General features: G+C 36.4%; 1 protein-coding gene across 2 annotated transcripts in view; it reads left to right on the top strand.

Annotated features, from left to right (window-relative positions):
• The window catches only part of ASXL3 (ASXL transcriptional regulator 3), a 183690-nt gene that overhangs the window by 66777 nt on the left and 101405 nt on the right, over positions 1 to 15508 (top strand). For both annotated transcript variants that reach the window (XM_064379306.1, XM_064379305.1), the window contains one exon: positions 1258 to 1366. In XM_064379306.1, coding sequence (XP_064235376.1) covers positions 1258 to 1366 — 109 coding nt within the window. The remainder of the gene's footprint in view (positions 1 to 1257; positions 1367 to 15508) is intronic.

The raw sequence follows: 15508 nt of genomic DNA, 5'->3' as shown, positions 1-15508 counted from the left end.
ATTGTTCTACATATTGTTATTACTATGTATCATGCATTTTTTCAGACGTGAAGGTAAACAAAATTAGATTTGGATGAAGAGTAGAAGAATGACTTCTGTGACTTTTAAATGTTTACAGATGTCTTAAAAATGATTTCATATTAAGAATAAACAATGACATTTTTCTTTAAGGAAAGCATATCTGTGGTTTTACTCCATAACATATGGTAATGTAGAATAGTTGTGGCTTCCTTAAATTCTTGATTCTTTCAAATTTATGGGGAGGAGTGTCATAGGTCATCGGCCAGGAGTTTAAGATAATCAGAGTTACCATGAACTCTTTAACTTAATGACCATCAGTTGATATACAGGCTTCACACCTGTATGCCTTTGTCTTTTATAAAAATAAATCATTGATTCATTCTACTTGAAAACACTGAAGTAAATCTAGTGTTCAATTTTAAAAGAAATGGTGATGTCAAGGAAGTTTTACTAATAATGCCCACTTGTATGAGAAGAAGAAATAAAAGCTCCGGATAACCGAGTCTTAATTATTTTAGTATAATTATTTTAAAGACATTCCCATTTCCATCTAGGGGAAATGACATCTGAAATGCAGAATTCCAGAAGACAAAAGCTTATAATCTACAAATGGTTGTGTAACTTGGAATAAGTAAATTCATTGTGTTATTTCTTAGAAATTAGAAAGAAGTATCTAAGTGATGGATTATATTTAATTAACTACTTATAAATTTGTGAGTTTTTTTTTTTTTAAACATAAAAAGTTATACCTAGACAACAAAGCAGGAATTCTTCTTTAGCTACTAAGCATCAGGCTGTGGTCCACTGTGTGTGTTTCAGAAAATAAGACAGGTTAATCAATCAGAAAGACTTGTAATTTTTTCATTGCTTTTTGTAGCAAGTTGGGTATTTAAGTAACTGATTAAAATTCTGAGTTGTTAAGCCATTTCTTTACATGAGGAAAAATGTAGAATTGAAAAAAAAATGGAAACAACATATGTCCAAAAGAAACTTCTTTTTTGGTATAGATTTTAAAAGTTTATCCAAAAAAAAAATCAACGGTAGCAATGGGCTTTACCCAGTTTTTTTTTTTCTTTTTTTCTTAACCCAAGAATGATTTTTCATTAAAAAGTAAATCAGTGTTGAAATGTTAAGTCACAAATAAGTGATCATACTTTAGGTTTCTTCAAGTATTTCGAATGTTTTTAGTTGCTAATATATCTTCTCCATAAATCATCACTTTTCAAAATAATACAGAAAGAGGAGTCGTCATGCCCAGCAGATGGCACGTTGGATTTAGTCTGTGAATCTGAATTGGATGGTACAGATATGGCCGAGGCAAATGCCCATGGAGAAGAAAATGGAGGTAAGTGTGATGAATTATAAAATATAATCCCTTGTTTTCTTAAAAGTTATATAGAATGTCAATGATTCATTAACTGAATTGCCTACTGTTACCAATACAATTTTCTTCTAACTTTTTAATCCTGAGATTTATCATCAAGGTGTTTTGATTCAAAAAGGATAGTATCTAAAAGAAGTATATAGTTCTTTGCTTTTTTTGTTTTTTAACAGTATGTATTTCCCTGAATAATTTTCTGAAATAATTCTTTAAGTATTAGTGTATTTCTCCTGCAAATTGAGAGGGTTTCTGGGGGTACCTAGTGGTTTCATTCTTATGGGAGGATTGAGAATGCAAATGTTTTATTTCTGATGGTGCTGATTTTTCCTGTAATCACAAGTAGTTTTATAACAGCTTTGTTCCCTGGTTTATCTTTTGCAAATGAAGCTTGGTGTTATCATTCCTCAGAGTGAAAAGAGGGCTAAGTAAGATATTTTCTTGTGAGATACTTTTGAGAAGCCAGTGACCCTTCCAGAATTTTAAGGGGGGCATTTTCCACCTCTGATTTTTATCCTCTGAATTTTATATGTGAACTTATTTTTGTCTTCCTCAAGACAATTATATTGTGATTCTTTCAGTGTACATAATTCTGCATTGCAATTTAGGCAAATCTTTTTCCCACAATAGCTGCAGTGCTTTCTTCTACTCTACCCACTGGTTCCACAAAGGGACCCAGATCATGATTTGAGAGAAAACTGTGTAATTAAAGTCTCTGTCTGTAGACTCATAGGAATCAGTAAATTACCTTTAAACAAACAAACCTTAAAGGACTTTTTCAGAAATATTGTATTTCAGTAATAACCCAAAGTTATTCATTTTATTAATGGCCATGGAGTCCCTTTGTTTGTCCTGCGCATGCTCACTGAACGCTCTTGCCCTTTAAACTTGTGCTTTCTGATAGATCCCATGGGACTGATACTGCTTTAGTTCCTCTCTAATCTGTAGCAAAGGTTGTGAATTTAATATAGGAAACACAGCTTATTGTCTTAAGAAAACCACAAGAATGGCTGCAGACTGCTTTATGGACTGTTCTACTTTTCATCTGACTTGTGGTCCCTAATCCTATACTTTTGAGCATCTCCTAATTGTTGGGGTAATGGTGTGAACCCTGGCTGGTCCTTGTGGTTAGAGAGGAAAACTCAGAGAATCACAGTAATTTCTGACTTTATAAAAGGGTAGGTGAGTGGAGCACACTTTTCCCTTTCAAGAGGGTAAAGGAGAATCTTATTGCAGTCGCTGTCAGTGTGGCACTCGTGCCTGGGTGAACACTCATGTGCTCTCTCAACATATATATTGAGCTTCTTTCATGTGCCAAGACTATTCTTGACATTGCAGTTACAGCAGGGAAAAACAAAAGCAAATCTCTCATGAAGCTTATGTTCTTTGAGAGACAGAAAATAAGCAAAATAAATATCTAAAATGTATAACTTATTCAGTGGTGACCAGTGATATGGGGCAAAATAAATTAGGAAGTGGGGGAGCGGGGGAGTGGGGGAGAGGGTTACATTCAGAAAAGACCTGAGGAGCATGAGTGAACAGGCATTCAGGGGAGAGAACTCCAGATAGAGGAACAGCAGTTACAAAGCCATTGAGACAGGAGAGTGCCTGGAATATTCCATAGACAGCAAGAGGCTAGTGTGGCTGTGAGGCCAAAGTGAACAAGGGAGAGTACGGTAACAAACAAACCAGGGAAGTTACTGGGGCCAGGTTATATGGTACCTTGATGCTGGCTTTTGTTTTGAGTGAGATATTAAGCCATTGTAGAGTTTGGAACTAGAAAGGCAATGACCACATTTGGGTTTTATTAGGATCACTAAGTACAAAAAAAAGATATGAGAACAAGGACAAAAGTAGGGAGACCCATTAGAAAGCTATTGTAATCTAGAGGAGAGGTGCTGGTGATTTAAAGGAAAGTAGTAGCAGTGGCTGGGATGAAAGGTGATTGGATTCTGGTAGATCCAGCAGAAGCTGCTGACAGATAAATGTGGATGTGAGACGGAGAAAGGAGTTGGGGATGACTCCAGAGTTTGAGTATGTGAGCAGGTTGAACAATAGCATTGTCCTTAGTTTAGATGGAAGAATCTTCAAGGGAACCAGTTTAGGGGAGGGGGATTGTTGATTAGGAGCTCACTTCTGGACATGAGATTCTTTTTCAATATCTCGATGAATGTATTAAGTAAATGATTTTATCTGTCTGAAATTTATGGGAAAGATCCTTGGAGATACTGATTTGGAAGTGGCCAGTTTATAGATGGTATAATGTGGGAGGGGTGTTCTCTTGCCATGCCTTGGTTAGATGAGGGAGAATGGGACATGTTCAGCAAATGGAGAGATTGGTCTTAGCAAGAGATGTAGACAGGTGCTCTAAAGGAGGTAGTGGGAAAAGTCAGGGTGTTTCAGTAGAAGCGAAGGTAGGTGAGTACGTGTGGAAGGGGCTCATAGAAGTTTGCTTCTGTCTATGTTCTTTTTCTCAGTGAAATAGAAAACAAGTCCGTCAGCTAAGGGTGAGAATAGGGGAGGTAGTTTTGTAGACTTAAGGAGAAGATACAAAATATTTGTCTGAGAGACTCTGACAGCATTAAGGACTTCTTAAGGTTATTCATCCTTAATTTAATAGGAGACCAGCCTACACGGTTGTCCATTTTTGTTCACTTGTGTTCAGGAGCACTGTACAAGCTCAGAGGAGTTGTATAGTGATTGAAGCTGGGGGTTTGCCAAATGTCAATGATGAAGCAAGGAGGAAAAAAGGAGTTAAGGGCATATGAAGTGGAGTAATGAAGGCAAATTTCCATAGAATATGTGCACATGTGGAGGTGAGTGAAGACACAGTGTGTGAGAGATGGTGTGAAGAAGGAGGTTTCATTGGTGTGGAAAGGTTGTTTGATTTGGTGTTCTAAGGGAAATGAATTGGAAGTGTAAGTGATGTGAGTGGAATGCATGGATTGAATTTAGGATACTATTATGGAATATACTTTCTGAGATGATAAGAAAGAAGGGGTCTAGGTTTCAGGCTATCAAGAGTGCTTAGGCCATGTGTGCACTCAAGAGTTGCCTGGATGAAGTGGCATCAGTGGCTGAAATTCAGCACCCCTCCATTTGCCCAGCCTAGTGCTGTGGGATGGAACTGGGTTCACCTGGAAAAGATTGCCTTTTCTTTTCTTGCACAAAGATGTTGTAAAGGCTGGTAGTGGCCCTTGCATAAGATATTAAAGAATCATCAGCATGGATATTGAAACAGACAATTATAGTAGAACTAACATTGACAAGATGTCATATTAGCAGCTAACATATTCAAAAAATGAAGGAGAGCAACCAAGAATTTGCAGGTAAGTACAGCAGGTTGAGGAGTTAGTAATATAGTCTGATGACATGTGATACAATGCTGGAGACATCATAGGAGCCTCGGAGGGAGAATGGTCTGGAGGGAACGGTGAGGGGAATATAGGTCAATTATTCCATTTCCAGGCCCAGTGGTACAAGAGGTGTAGAAAAGAAAAAGGCTACCACCTGAGAGCATTCCAGAAGAACCAGTGTTCTGGCTGGCGAGACAGCTAGATTTTGTATATTAAGAAGTAAAGGGAGTTTTCAGAGAAAAGATAGAGGCTGCAGGGGATTTTGATAATGACTAATCCTAAATTCCAGAGGAAACCGTGGGAGTTTAGTAGTTGGGAAAGGGTAAGAGATAGCATGAGAGCACTCAGCCAATAATGAAACCAAAGCAGGGCTAAGCAAACTTCCCTAATTTAAAATGTGATTAGGCACTTCACGAAATAACACATACCCAAACATATCCAGCTAATGTGACAAAAATTAGATTTCCTGGCCTCTCCTTTGAAGTTGCATTCTGGAAATTACTTTGGGGAATCATTGAAAGAATAGTAAATAGCTTATTTCCTTGAGTATTCCTTGACTTGCTCACTTTTGCATCTTACTGCAAACCACAATTGCATCTCCATGTAAGTACCCTGTACCTCCATGTATAAATAGCCATTAATCTAGCTGCAGGGCACATTTTCAAACATAGATATTGAAAATGTATTGAGTACTTTGTTATTTTATTTTATTTTTACCCGTGAGGGAACAACCTTAGGTTAAATGTCCCATCCAAATTGCAAACCCAGGTGTGACGCCAAAGGCCAGTCTCTCTTCACTCTGATACCTTGCCTGGAATCACAGGGAACACTTCTTATTAGCCAGTCATTGTTGGTACAGTTTGCCTTTCCAGCGTTGGTTCACATCCATTATGATCCTAAATTTAAGGCTTTGACAAAGAGGAACCCCTGGCTTATTCTAATAAAGTAGTGGGATACCACATGATTTCTTAGAATTCAATAACAAATTTCAGGAAACTGAACTGCTTTAGGTGATTTCCTTGCTTACTTTGTTTTTAATATATATTTGAACCAAAAGTTAGAATGGATATACTTTCCACACTTCCTACAGCTGTACAAATATACTTTGAAAATGTGATCAGAGAGAGAAGGTGGGGTGTATGTGTGGATGTGTGTGAGGGAGCAAGAGAGGGGGTGTGGGATAGAAAAGTAGGGAAGGAGGGAGAGAGGGAGTAGGGGAGGAGTATACCATCTGTTTTGCTATTTTATTCATCTTTCCTTCTTATATTCCTCCTTTAGGATGAAAGAGTGGGGAGTATTGAGAAGAATAACCATCAATTCGTAACATACCCTTGATGCATTGAAAGAATAAGCGTCTGTTACCATAGTGTTATATCAAATTGACAGCTATTAGTTGGCATTTGCTGTACCATTTAGGGGATAAGCAGAGAATATTTGAGAAGAAAGTAATTTTGTAAAACCGATAAGAAAGAAATCTTAGCAGTCCGATGCCAGTCATTAAAACTTGAGTCCTTAGGCAGAGTTCAGATAATGATTGTAATACTTTAGTCCTCTTCTTGGAATCAACTGGGCAGGGAAAGATTGTTTTAAGATTGGAGATGTGCTGCCAGGGTACTTTGTTTTAAAGTTTTGTTGACAATTTTTACAATGTAGGAGAGGTGGTGTGTTATTGATTGTAGAATTTATAAGACACAGAACTATGGTTATGTGTTTCCTTGATTTCTGAAGAGTTTCTCAAGTTAATAAGAATTAGACTTGAGAAGGTAAACTGTTCACATTTTACAAGCTAAGCTTTAGAGATCAAAGAGTGATTTAGGTGAATCACTTGATATATCTGTGTTGACAACCCATGACTATTTATGCCTATATAAGTATAAATCTGTGTCACCCAAATAAAATATTATAAATGTTATGGTCTATTTTAGTCAGAGATTTATGGGAATGTTTGTGTCTGAGTTGTTTTCTGAACATAATACATTGGTATATCATGAGTTTCTTAACGCATATTAAGTTGACTTACAATGTGTTGCTGCTCTGCAGAACTCATACATATTTTATATGAAATGATACCATCAGTAGACAGTCTTTGCCCTCTTCATCCTCTATCTATAAATTGTTATTAACAAGAAAAATTAGGTTTCTCTTTTTGTGGCCCTAATATAGCTCATGCTTAAAATCAACAGCAACCATCCTATGTATTTCTTTTTAAATGAGGCAACTAGAAATTATACACATTTCATCCACAGAGATCAAACAAGGCTCTGCTTGCTATTAACCCTAATGGCTTTCAGGGAGGAAGCAGCACTCTAGCAAGGGAATTAGTGTTTTAAAAGTCTCTGTTGAGGGAAAAAAAAAAATAGAACATGTATCTTATGTTTTAGACCTTAGATCCCAGGGCAAATAATGATTCCAACATTTGAAGAATTTTATGGAGTCCTTTTTCATTATTCTTTATGGCCAGTTTTATAAGTGGGTTTCTGATTGTGTGATTTTTGGCAGAGTTGTGTTAACTTAATGAAACGTTACTCAGCTCACTCTTTGTTTTCATTGGCTCAGAGGCTACAGTTTGAGGGGTCTTTTATCAAAAGTGAAAAGTGCGTTAAGGAGGCCTGAAGTGTGTTAATATAATCTCAATTGAGACAGTTACATGCAGATGAGAAGCTTCATGGAGAAATTGGGGCATGCATTAAAAAGGTCCGGACACCCTGGGGAGTAGTCACACTGACAGTTCATGAGGCAATCTTATACAAGGGTACAAGAAAGGAAAATGAGGGTGACTGTGGCGTGGTGAAGGGAGTGTTTTGAGTAACTTTTGCAGATGTTGCCCACCTACCCGGTGTCTCTTGGTATTCCTAGTCTTGTTTTGCTGGAGTTTTTACAGTAACTTGTCTGTGAATCCTCCAGTGTAGTTTTACACTGGATGATGTGTGTCTGCATCTTTGTGTTCAGGAGGGTGGGGGTTGGAGGGTGTCTATAGGCTTCTGCATGATTGTGGAAAAAGATAACACAGCATGATCAATTATCCGGCAACCATTCCTGAGAATCTTGCAGGTGACAGGAAGGATATTCCTTCTATTCTTGAACTAGGTCCCCTAATTTTAGGGGGTTAAGCTAATTTGTCTTTCATCCAGCAGCTCTGCATTTTAGGCAACAGCTTTTTTAGCTCTTGGAGACACCTGCTCTACATTGGTGGCCTAGAGAAACTTAAGTATGTGAAAATTCTGTTGTTTTAATACACATGGAAGAAAACATAGAGGAAAGCGAATACTCTTCACAGTCAGAAATGACCATTGGCAGGATATAAAACTTCCTCTTCCCCACTCTTTCTTCTTCTTTTTTTCATCCCAGCCCCCTGATTATGCAGTTCACAAGAAGCATGAGGAACTTCAAAAGATCATGCAGCCCTGGATCCTCTCTCTTGCCAGTGTTTTCCCTAAACCAGTCAGTTGAAGTAGACAGTATTCTAATAGTATATGATCAGAGGGATAAAAATCGCACAGTCTCCCCTGTACTTCTCCCTGTGTTCTTGATAACTTTTCTAGGGAAGACTTTTTTCTTTATGGTGAAGTCTTTTGTGCCTTTAATTAAACTAATTTCCTCCTTTTTTTCCATGCTCTGATGACAAGCAACAGATGTTTACCCCTTCATCTTAATTTCTCCAAACGACTTATCCCAACTCTTTCAAACATTACTTACAGATACTTTTCATTCCTTTTATCCATTAGAGACCTCTTTTTCTTACATATTTCCTCTTGAACTGTGAACTTCATTCTTGTCTAAATGGATTTCGGTCAGTTTTAACAGTCCAGAGTCATGTAGGAAAAAATTTTCTTTTTAAGTGTGATAAAGTGACCCATTTAAGCATACTTTCACCTCTCTTCTTGAATTGTGAGATAAATATTTCATAATATAAAGATCGAGAACAGAATATGATCTCATAATAAAACAACAAAAGCCCTCTCAAAAACAAAATTAAAAGTATTCCCTCAATTACACATCTTAACTAGCCAATTTTCTGTTTGATTTATATAATCTGTGACTGTATGTATGAACAAAGCACTCATCTTCTTTAAAAAAAGTACTCTTTCATTGATGCCAGATAATTCGTTCTCATTTTTCTTTACAGTTATATTGTATAACCATTTCTCAGACTGCCATCTGGAATGCTAACCTGATTCCCCTTTATCGTACACTGGAGTTGATAGTTTATATGGTAAAATATGAAGTAATTAGTAGTGATGCCCATTACACATGCCAACCTTTTGCTGATCTCCTTTTTGTACACTTTTTTCTGTTTCTGATTTTCTAGGCTGATTGCTTTATTTCTATGCAGATGTTTCAGAAACCTGATGTAGTATGAAGATCACGGGAGTATAAAATAAATAGCCTCTAATGTTATTTTTCCCACACAATCGGCATATAGTGTTATTACTCTCCATTACCTTGTGAGCAAAAATCCTTGTTGGTTCTATGGTCAGAAGAGGTTAGGTGGTTAAAGGCTGGTAACTACAAGATATGCTTTCCTACTAAATATATTTATTTTTGGTTTGAGTTTTCTCTCTTTTGTGTTTAAGGAGACATTTTTATGAATATCCAGAGATATTAGTGTAACTAAATTGGCCTGGCTGGTAAATTGAGTACGTGTAAGAGAGATTCTTATAGTTATGTCTTTAGTGTATACAGTGGTCTTCCTAGTTATCTTTGGAGCTTCCGTGTTCTAACCAAAATGTTTGTGAACCATTTGTAGACATTGTAATGAGGCGGTGGCATACCCATTTCTGTGGCAGGTGAACAGCATTTGCACCATATGATAGCAGCCACCAAATCATTAAGGTCTCAGGCATGTTGATATTTTTAGCAGCATGGTCTCACTGGTATATTGTTTGTATAATTATTATCTGATTCACCATTCCTCTTGGTTTGTTTTGCTCTTTTTTTTTTTTTTTCTGAAAACTTCTTCTGAATAAGAAGAGGCTTCATTGGGTAATGAAGCAGGTTATAAAGTATAGTAATCATTTCATTTATATTATGTATTTTTTATTATAGAAGATATTGTACTAAATATTATCAAGAGCATCAATGCTTATAAGAGGCTCCTTGTCCTCTGAAAGTATCTTAGGAAAACATTTCTGGTCCCATTATTTTATTGCTAGTATTACTAGCAATTTATTAATCTATTTAATTGCTTACTTTTCTTGGCAACTCATATCCTTTGGATTTTCTGTCAATGCAACAAGGAAATTTGCTTAAACCCAAATACCTATACCTAGCTTGAAACAAATGTTTTTAGAAAAGGCAATTCTGCTTAGGCTGAATCCAAAAAGGATTTAAAAAAATGAAGTTCAGGAATGATTTAATTGGGGTCAGATGGTTTTCCCTGTTCTTCAGGTTTCTTAACAACTTGTAGCATGTATTTTCTGGCTGTATATATCCAAAATATCTGATATGTACAATTTCAAATGTAAATACTGCACATAAAACAAATTACAACCCAAACATAAGCCTTTGTGATTATTTGCCATTTGGGGGTACTTCTGAGTTATCTGCTTTTTGATCTTTCAAAACAAATTTATTATTGTTAAGTTTTCATGGATAGTTTTCATCAGGTAGAATTAATGGTGTCTATCTAGACCATTGTTCTTTGAAAACATTTTTTAAAAATTATTATGGCCTCCAACTCAGGTATTGGATCTTGTTCACCGCTTTTTCCCCAGCATCTCATACAGTGATTGGCATGAAGGAAAGTACTCAATAAAAGTTGTGCAACTGAATGAATGATTAATCAATAAACCAGTAAACTTCCTCTAAGACCCAGCCCTCTGTTCAGAGTTTATTGAATTCTAACAATGTACCACAGTGTTATTCCTAATATACTGTGTATTCTTTGAGTTAATTTTTTTATTCATATAACTTTTTTTAAGCCTGTACTGTATGTGGAGATCATTCACGCAGAAAACTGTTGTGATTTGAGAACATCTAGTCTGATTATTCAGAAGACTGAAAGAGGGAGCATTTGGAAAGAGAACTTATAGAAATGAAATTGGTAAAAGGCTGCTCCCCTCTTTGTCTTTATTAGAGCTTTGAGCACCAGTTAACTCAGATAGCTTGTTATGTATTGGGTGGCTCAGTGGGACAGAGAGCAATTAATAGTACACAATATCTTTGTTGCAGTGACTATATGATGTACAGATCCTGGCCTGTGTTGTGGTTCTGCACCCACACAGCTTCTGCCATTTTATGTAAGCATTGTGATTTCTAATTTTGACTTTTAAATTTTATTTTTATTTCCCCATGCAAAAGCACAAAACTGTGACTTTACTCGTTAAATAAGGCAATGAGTAAAGATGGCAAAGAGAAATCTTATCTATAAATAGTGGCAGGTCGTGCAATTTCCTACTGTCTTGCATAGGAAATTCTATCATTTGGCTTTCATATTATCCCTAATTGACTTTAGAAGAATTTGGAAAAATAATTTAAGAAGGTTTCTATTTTCAAGTTTATAACAATTCATTTTAAACATATTTTTTCATAAAAAAAAGCTTTGCTAACCTCCACTTTCAGGAATTCTTACTAAAAATCATAGTTGAAAGTTAACTTCAAAAATACTTTAAACAAAAGTTTTGAATTTGATTTTTAAAATTTTGATTTTTAAAAAGTTCAGTGACCATTAATAGATCGACTGCTCTGTTCCCATCTTTGCATGTAAGTAAGTCCCTGAGTTTCTGAGCCTGTGGCTGCTGAGGCAGACAAAAGCACCAGAATTGCAGGGACTGTCATGAATTCGTACACCAAATTCCAAGAAAGCATGGCTAGGGGAGGAGCAAGTCTACCTCAGAAGCTGGGATAGTCAGAGAAGCTTTGGGGGAAGCTGTTCAGAATTTGGACTGCCAAGATGAGTTTGCCAGGCAGAGTGCTGGGTAAGGATATTTGGAGGAGGGACAGTCAGAGCAAGTACAACAAACACAGCAAGTAGATGTGTTCAGAAGACACTGAATAGTCTCCAGATTGGCTGGATTATAGAGGGTGAGAATTGGGACACAGGCAGGATGTGAGACAAGAGAGACAGATCAAGTTTGCATTCTGATTGCTCCTTTCTTTATATCCTGGGTTGTGGGTCACAGTTACAATTGTGGGTGTCCTCTAGTACACCTGTCAGTGGATTAGTAATTAGATTAGGAGGGAATGCCAACCATATCCCCTCCCTAGCATGCAGCTTTAAAAATCAGAGCTCTAATCTACATTTTCTAGTTCAATAGTATTTTCAAGTTGAATGCTAAATAAAAAGGAGAGAGAGATAACTTGGAGACACTGAAGCCCACACTTTTGCTGGAACAGTCACCAGTTCTCCAGCCTTCAAGGCTGTCTCATAGTTACCTATAATCTCCCACCTCCCTTTGCTCCCAGATCTTCTGAATAGAGTATTTTAAGGGAGGGTTTGGGGAGTGAGAATAGAGGTATTGAGAGGCACATTTAAAATCAGCAGATTAGCTTTTAACTATGCTTTTGGCTTGCCTATTTTTGGCACGCAAGCAAAATGTAGACAGAAATAGTATTTTTATACCTTTTAAAAACTGTGGAATGATAAAAATTCTAGGGAGAACTTGTCTCATTTTTGTTTCCTCATCTTCAGTTTGAAAAGGACAGGCTATATTGTGGGATTTCAAGGTATAAGGTCCTGGCATTAGTTTTGTGATCATGCCAGTACACAGTTAGAAAAAATAGCTCCCGTTCTGTTCTGAATGCCAAGAAGATATCACTTTCCAAGCTGCATGTCAGTGTTTGATATTTATTGGATAAAACATCTGTCCTAATTCTTCAGTTTCCTGGCTCCTATTGTAATTTTACATGCAGGGATTTTCCCTGATCCTTTCTTTAACATTAATTTTCCTTTGGCTTGTATTTCAGAGGCCAAACTCAGTCTCTTAGATAAATATTCAGACAACTGTTTAAAATGAGCCCTTCATTATTTATTTATCACATCTATTATTAAGAAAGCTGCAAGAATAAGTAAAAGTGAAAACCTTGCATTTTGTCAGAATGTGAATCTACATGAACCTGCACAAGCCAACTATACTCAGTGAATTAGTGTTTTTAGATTCAACTACTCTCAAGTCATATACATGGAAAAAGAATGAATAAAACAACTCAAATGCCCATGAAAAAGGTTCATATTTGTTAGCACTTTAAAAATGTGTATATGAGCACACTGCTTGAAGCCTATGGGTGAATTGCAGATATGTCCTACCCATTTTTTCTTAAATGATTTTTTTCCTTAAAAATAAGTTATTTAACCCAAAGGAACAATCACATATTTTTTTCTGTTACATTTTGCTTTTCTTTAAGGTTCTGTAGTTATTGTATCAGAAGTAAATAAATAGGGAAATATGGTTTGATCCGAAGAAATAAATGTCAGGAACAACTTCCAGAAAGAGGGATTAGGGAGAAAAATTACCACCTAGGACCGGTGTTCTTGATGCTTTACATGGGTCTAGAATGGAGTGTAAGATAAAGCAAATAAAGTTGGGTAAAGGAAAATGAATCATTTTTGGAACAAACTTCATGATATCCCTTAGTGCAGTTTCAGTTTTGCTGTCCTGCCCTCCCTCTGAAGTTCTGGACTCTAAATTGAACAGAATCTTTCTTTTGGATACAACATATGTAAGCAGATGTCAATCATTATCAACATAGTGCCATAATAAAGTTAACCCAAAGTATGCAGTGTATATGCTGATACTGAAATAGGTATCCCAATGTCTGATGGTTTCCTAGGTCAGAAATAGAGTAAATGGTGAGCTATTTAACAGTTATCCTCAGGAAGGACAGATGATTACATACTGCTATTTCCTTATTCAGAAAATAAGAGGGATGCAAGGCCTTAATTACGTGTACACTGGGTCAGAATAGTCCTGCTGAAGTTTACCTTTGAAAGACATATGAATAATAGCATTTTCTAAACAAATTGGTATTACATTTAGATGCCCAGTATGTAGACGCATTCTCATATTTTCCCTAAGTTCCTTAATATCTGTAGACTGCATTTAGTTCTCCTTTAAACAAACTAACCTGTAAGTTTCCCATTTTCTAGGTGTAAATGCCATTGTAAGAATGTGAAAGTAATACAACATATTTGCTAATGGACACTTTACTTTTGGCTGGGCATACATAAGATATGTTCATTTGGGATCATACAGTCTATCTGCCATCTCTCCGTCACCTCCTTAGTTGGTCACATTTCATAGAGACTTCAAAATATTGAAAAGGCTATCTATATTATCAGTAAATACCATATATTTATGTTGACTATAAACTGATGATTATTGTTAACGTTTCTTGATAAATAACGCTTTGACAAGATGTTACAAATTATTCTAGTGATTATTTAAAGGACGGAAGCCTAGGAACCATAGTTTATGTGGTCAGTGTAATAAAATGTTTCTTAACTAGAACATTTAGACTGTCTTAAGGAAAAAATTTGTATTGTATTAAGTAAAAAAGTCACCTGATCTTTAATTCAATGACTTTTCTCAGTTCATCTGCAAATCTTTTTGCTACTTCAACCATAGTCTTTCCTGGGCCCATCACTTACTCACAATTCTCAATTTTTCCTTGTCAGGGACTGAGTGACTTGTTTGAGCCTATCTTTGTTAACTTCTAGTTTCCATACCTCCAGTATCATGCAACTAAATTATACTTCTTTAGATATGGTATTTTCTGTATCAGATGTTGACTTTTGAAACCAAATATAAGTAGAAAAATCGTGGGTTCTGGAGCTAGACTGGGTTGGCCTTGAATCCCATCTCAGAGGTTTCATTGGCTCTATGACCATGGGCAAGTTATTTTACCTCTCTGAGCTCTAGTTTTCTCCCTCCAATATAAAAATACATACCTTATTGTGTTACAAGAGAGCTGCAAGGATTAAATCGAATCACATGTGGGAAGTGCCTGGCATTAATAAATAGCAATGATTTAATTTTCCTAAACTTGTTCATTTGGTTTTCTGATTATTTTCTTTATTAATAAAAAGTTTGATGATTTTTTTTTGCCCAAAATGCTCTCATGAGCCCCGTGAGAATTTCTAGGCAAGGTGTGTTTGAGTCTCTCAGAAGCAAGTTAAGTGTTCTCAATGGGGTGCATATGCCTGTGCTTTCATTTTTTACTACAATAATTTTTTACTTCTTCACTTTTTTTTTTTTTCAAACTCAGGTCAGAACCCTTTCAAGTTACCATCGCTTGGAAAGTTTTCTTGAACTAGCATTAACCCTAGTGCCCTTAAAAAGTCATGTTTTGAGCTTTGTTACAATATGTTCTCAAGTTATTTTCTCCTAACTTCCTCTTGCCTCCTGCCTTTGACATATGCCTCCATTCTGCCGCTAATCATAGTACTTCCTCATTTTGATTTTCCAAACTCCTTCTCCCCCAGTGTATACAGAAAAGGGCCTGCATCTGTGCTCCTACTCAAACCATTTCAGTGTTAAAGTCTCTCAGTTTGAGGAGGAGTCAAATGAGGACTCAGAAATCTCTCAGTTTGAGGAGAACTAAAGGTAGAGTTCTGGCTCAAACATGGGCTTCAGAGAGCAGACACCGCCTGTGGGCTCTACGTGGTCACCCAAGTCAGTGAGACATTGATTCTCCTAAAAAGCAGTCTTTTGATGTCTTCTATAGAATAGGCAACATGGAAGCCCGACTCTGATAAAAATGGGCAGTTAATATTGTAATCTGTGAGAGCACCATTTTCCTCAAAATAATTATCTTG

Source organism: Aotus nancymaae, unplaced genomic scaffold (genome assembly GCF_030222135.1).
Source record: "Aotus nancymaae isolate 86718 unplaced genomic scaffold, 86718_ANA_hifiasm-v0.15.2.pri h1tg000020l, whole genome shotgun sequence".
Classification (NCBI taxonomy): Eukaryota; Metazoa; Chordata; class Mammalia; order Primates; family Aotidae; genus Aotus; species Aotus nancymaae.
This window is presented reverse-complemented; position numbering and strand designations above follow the sequence as displayed.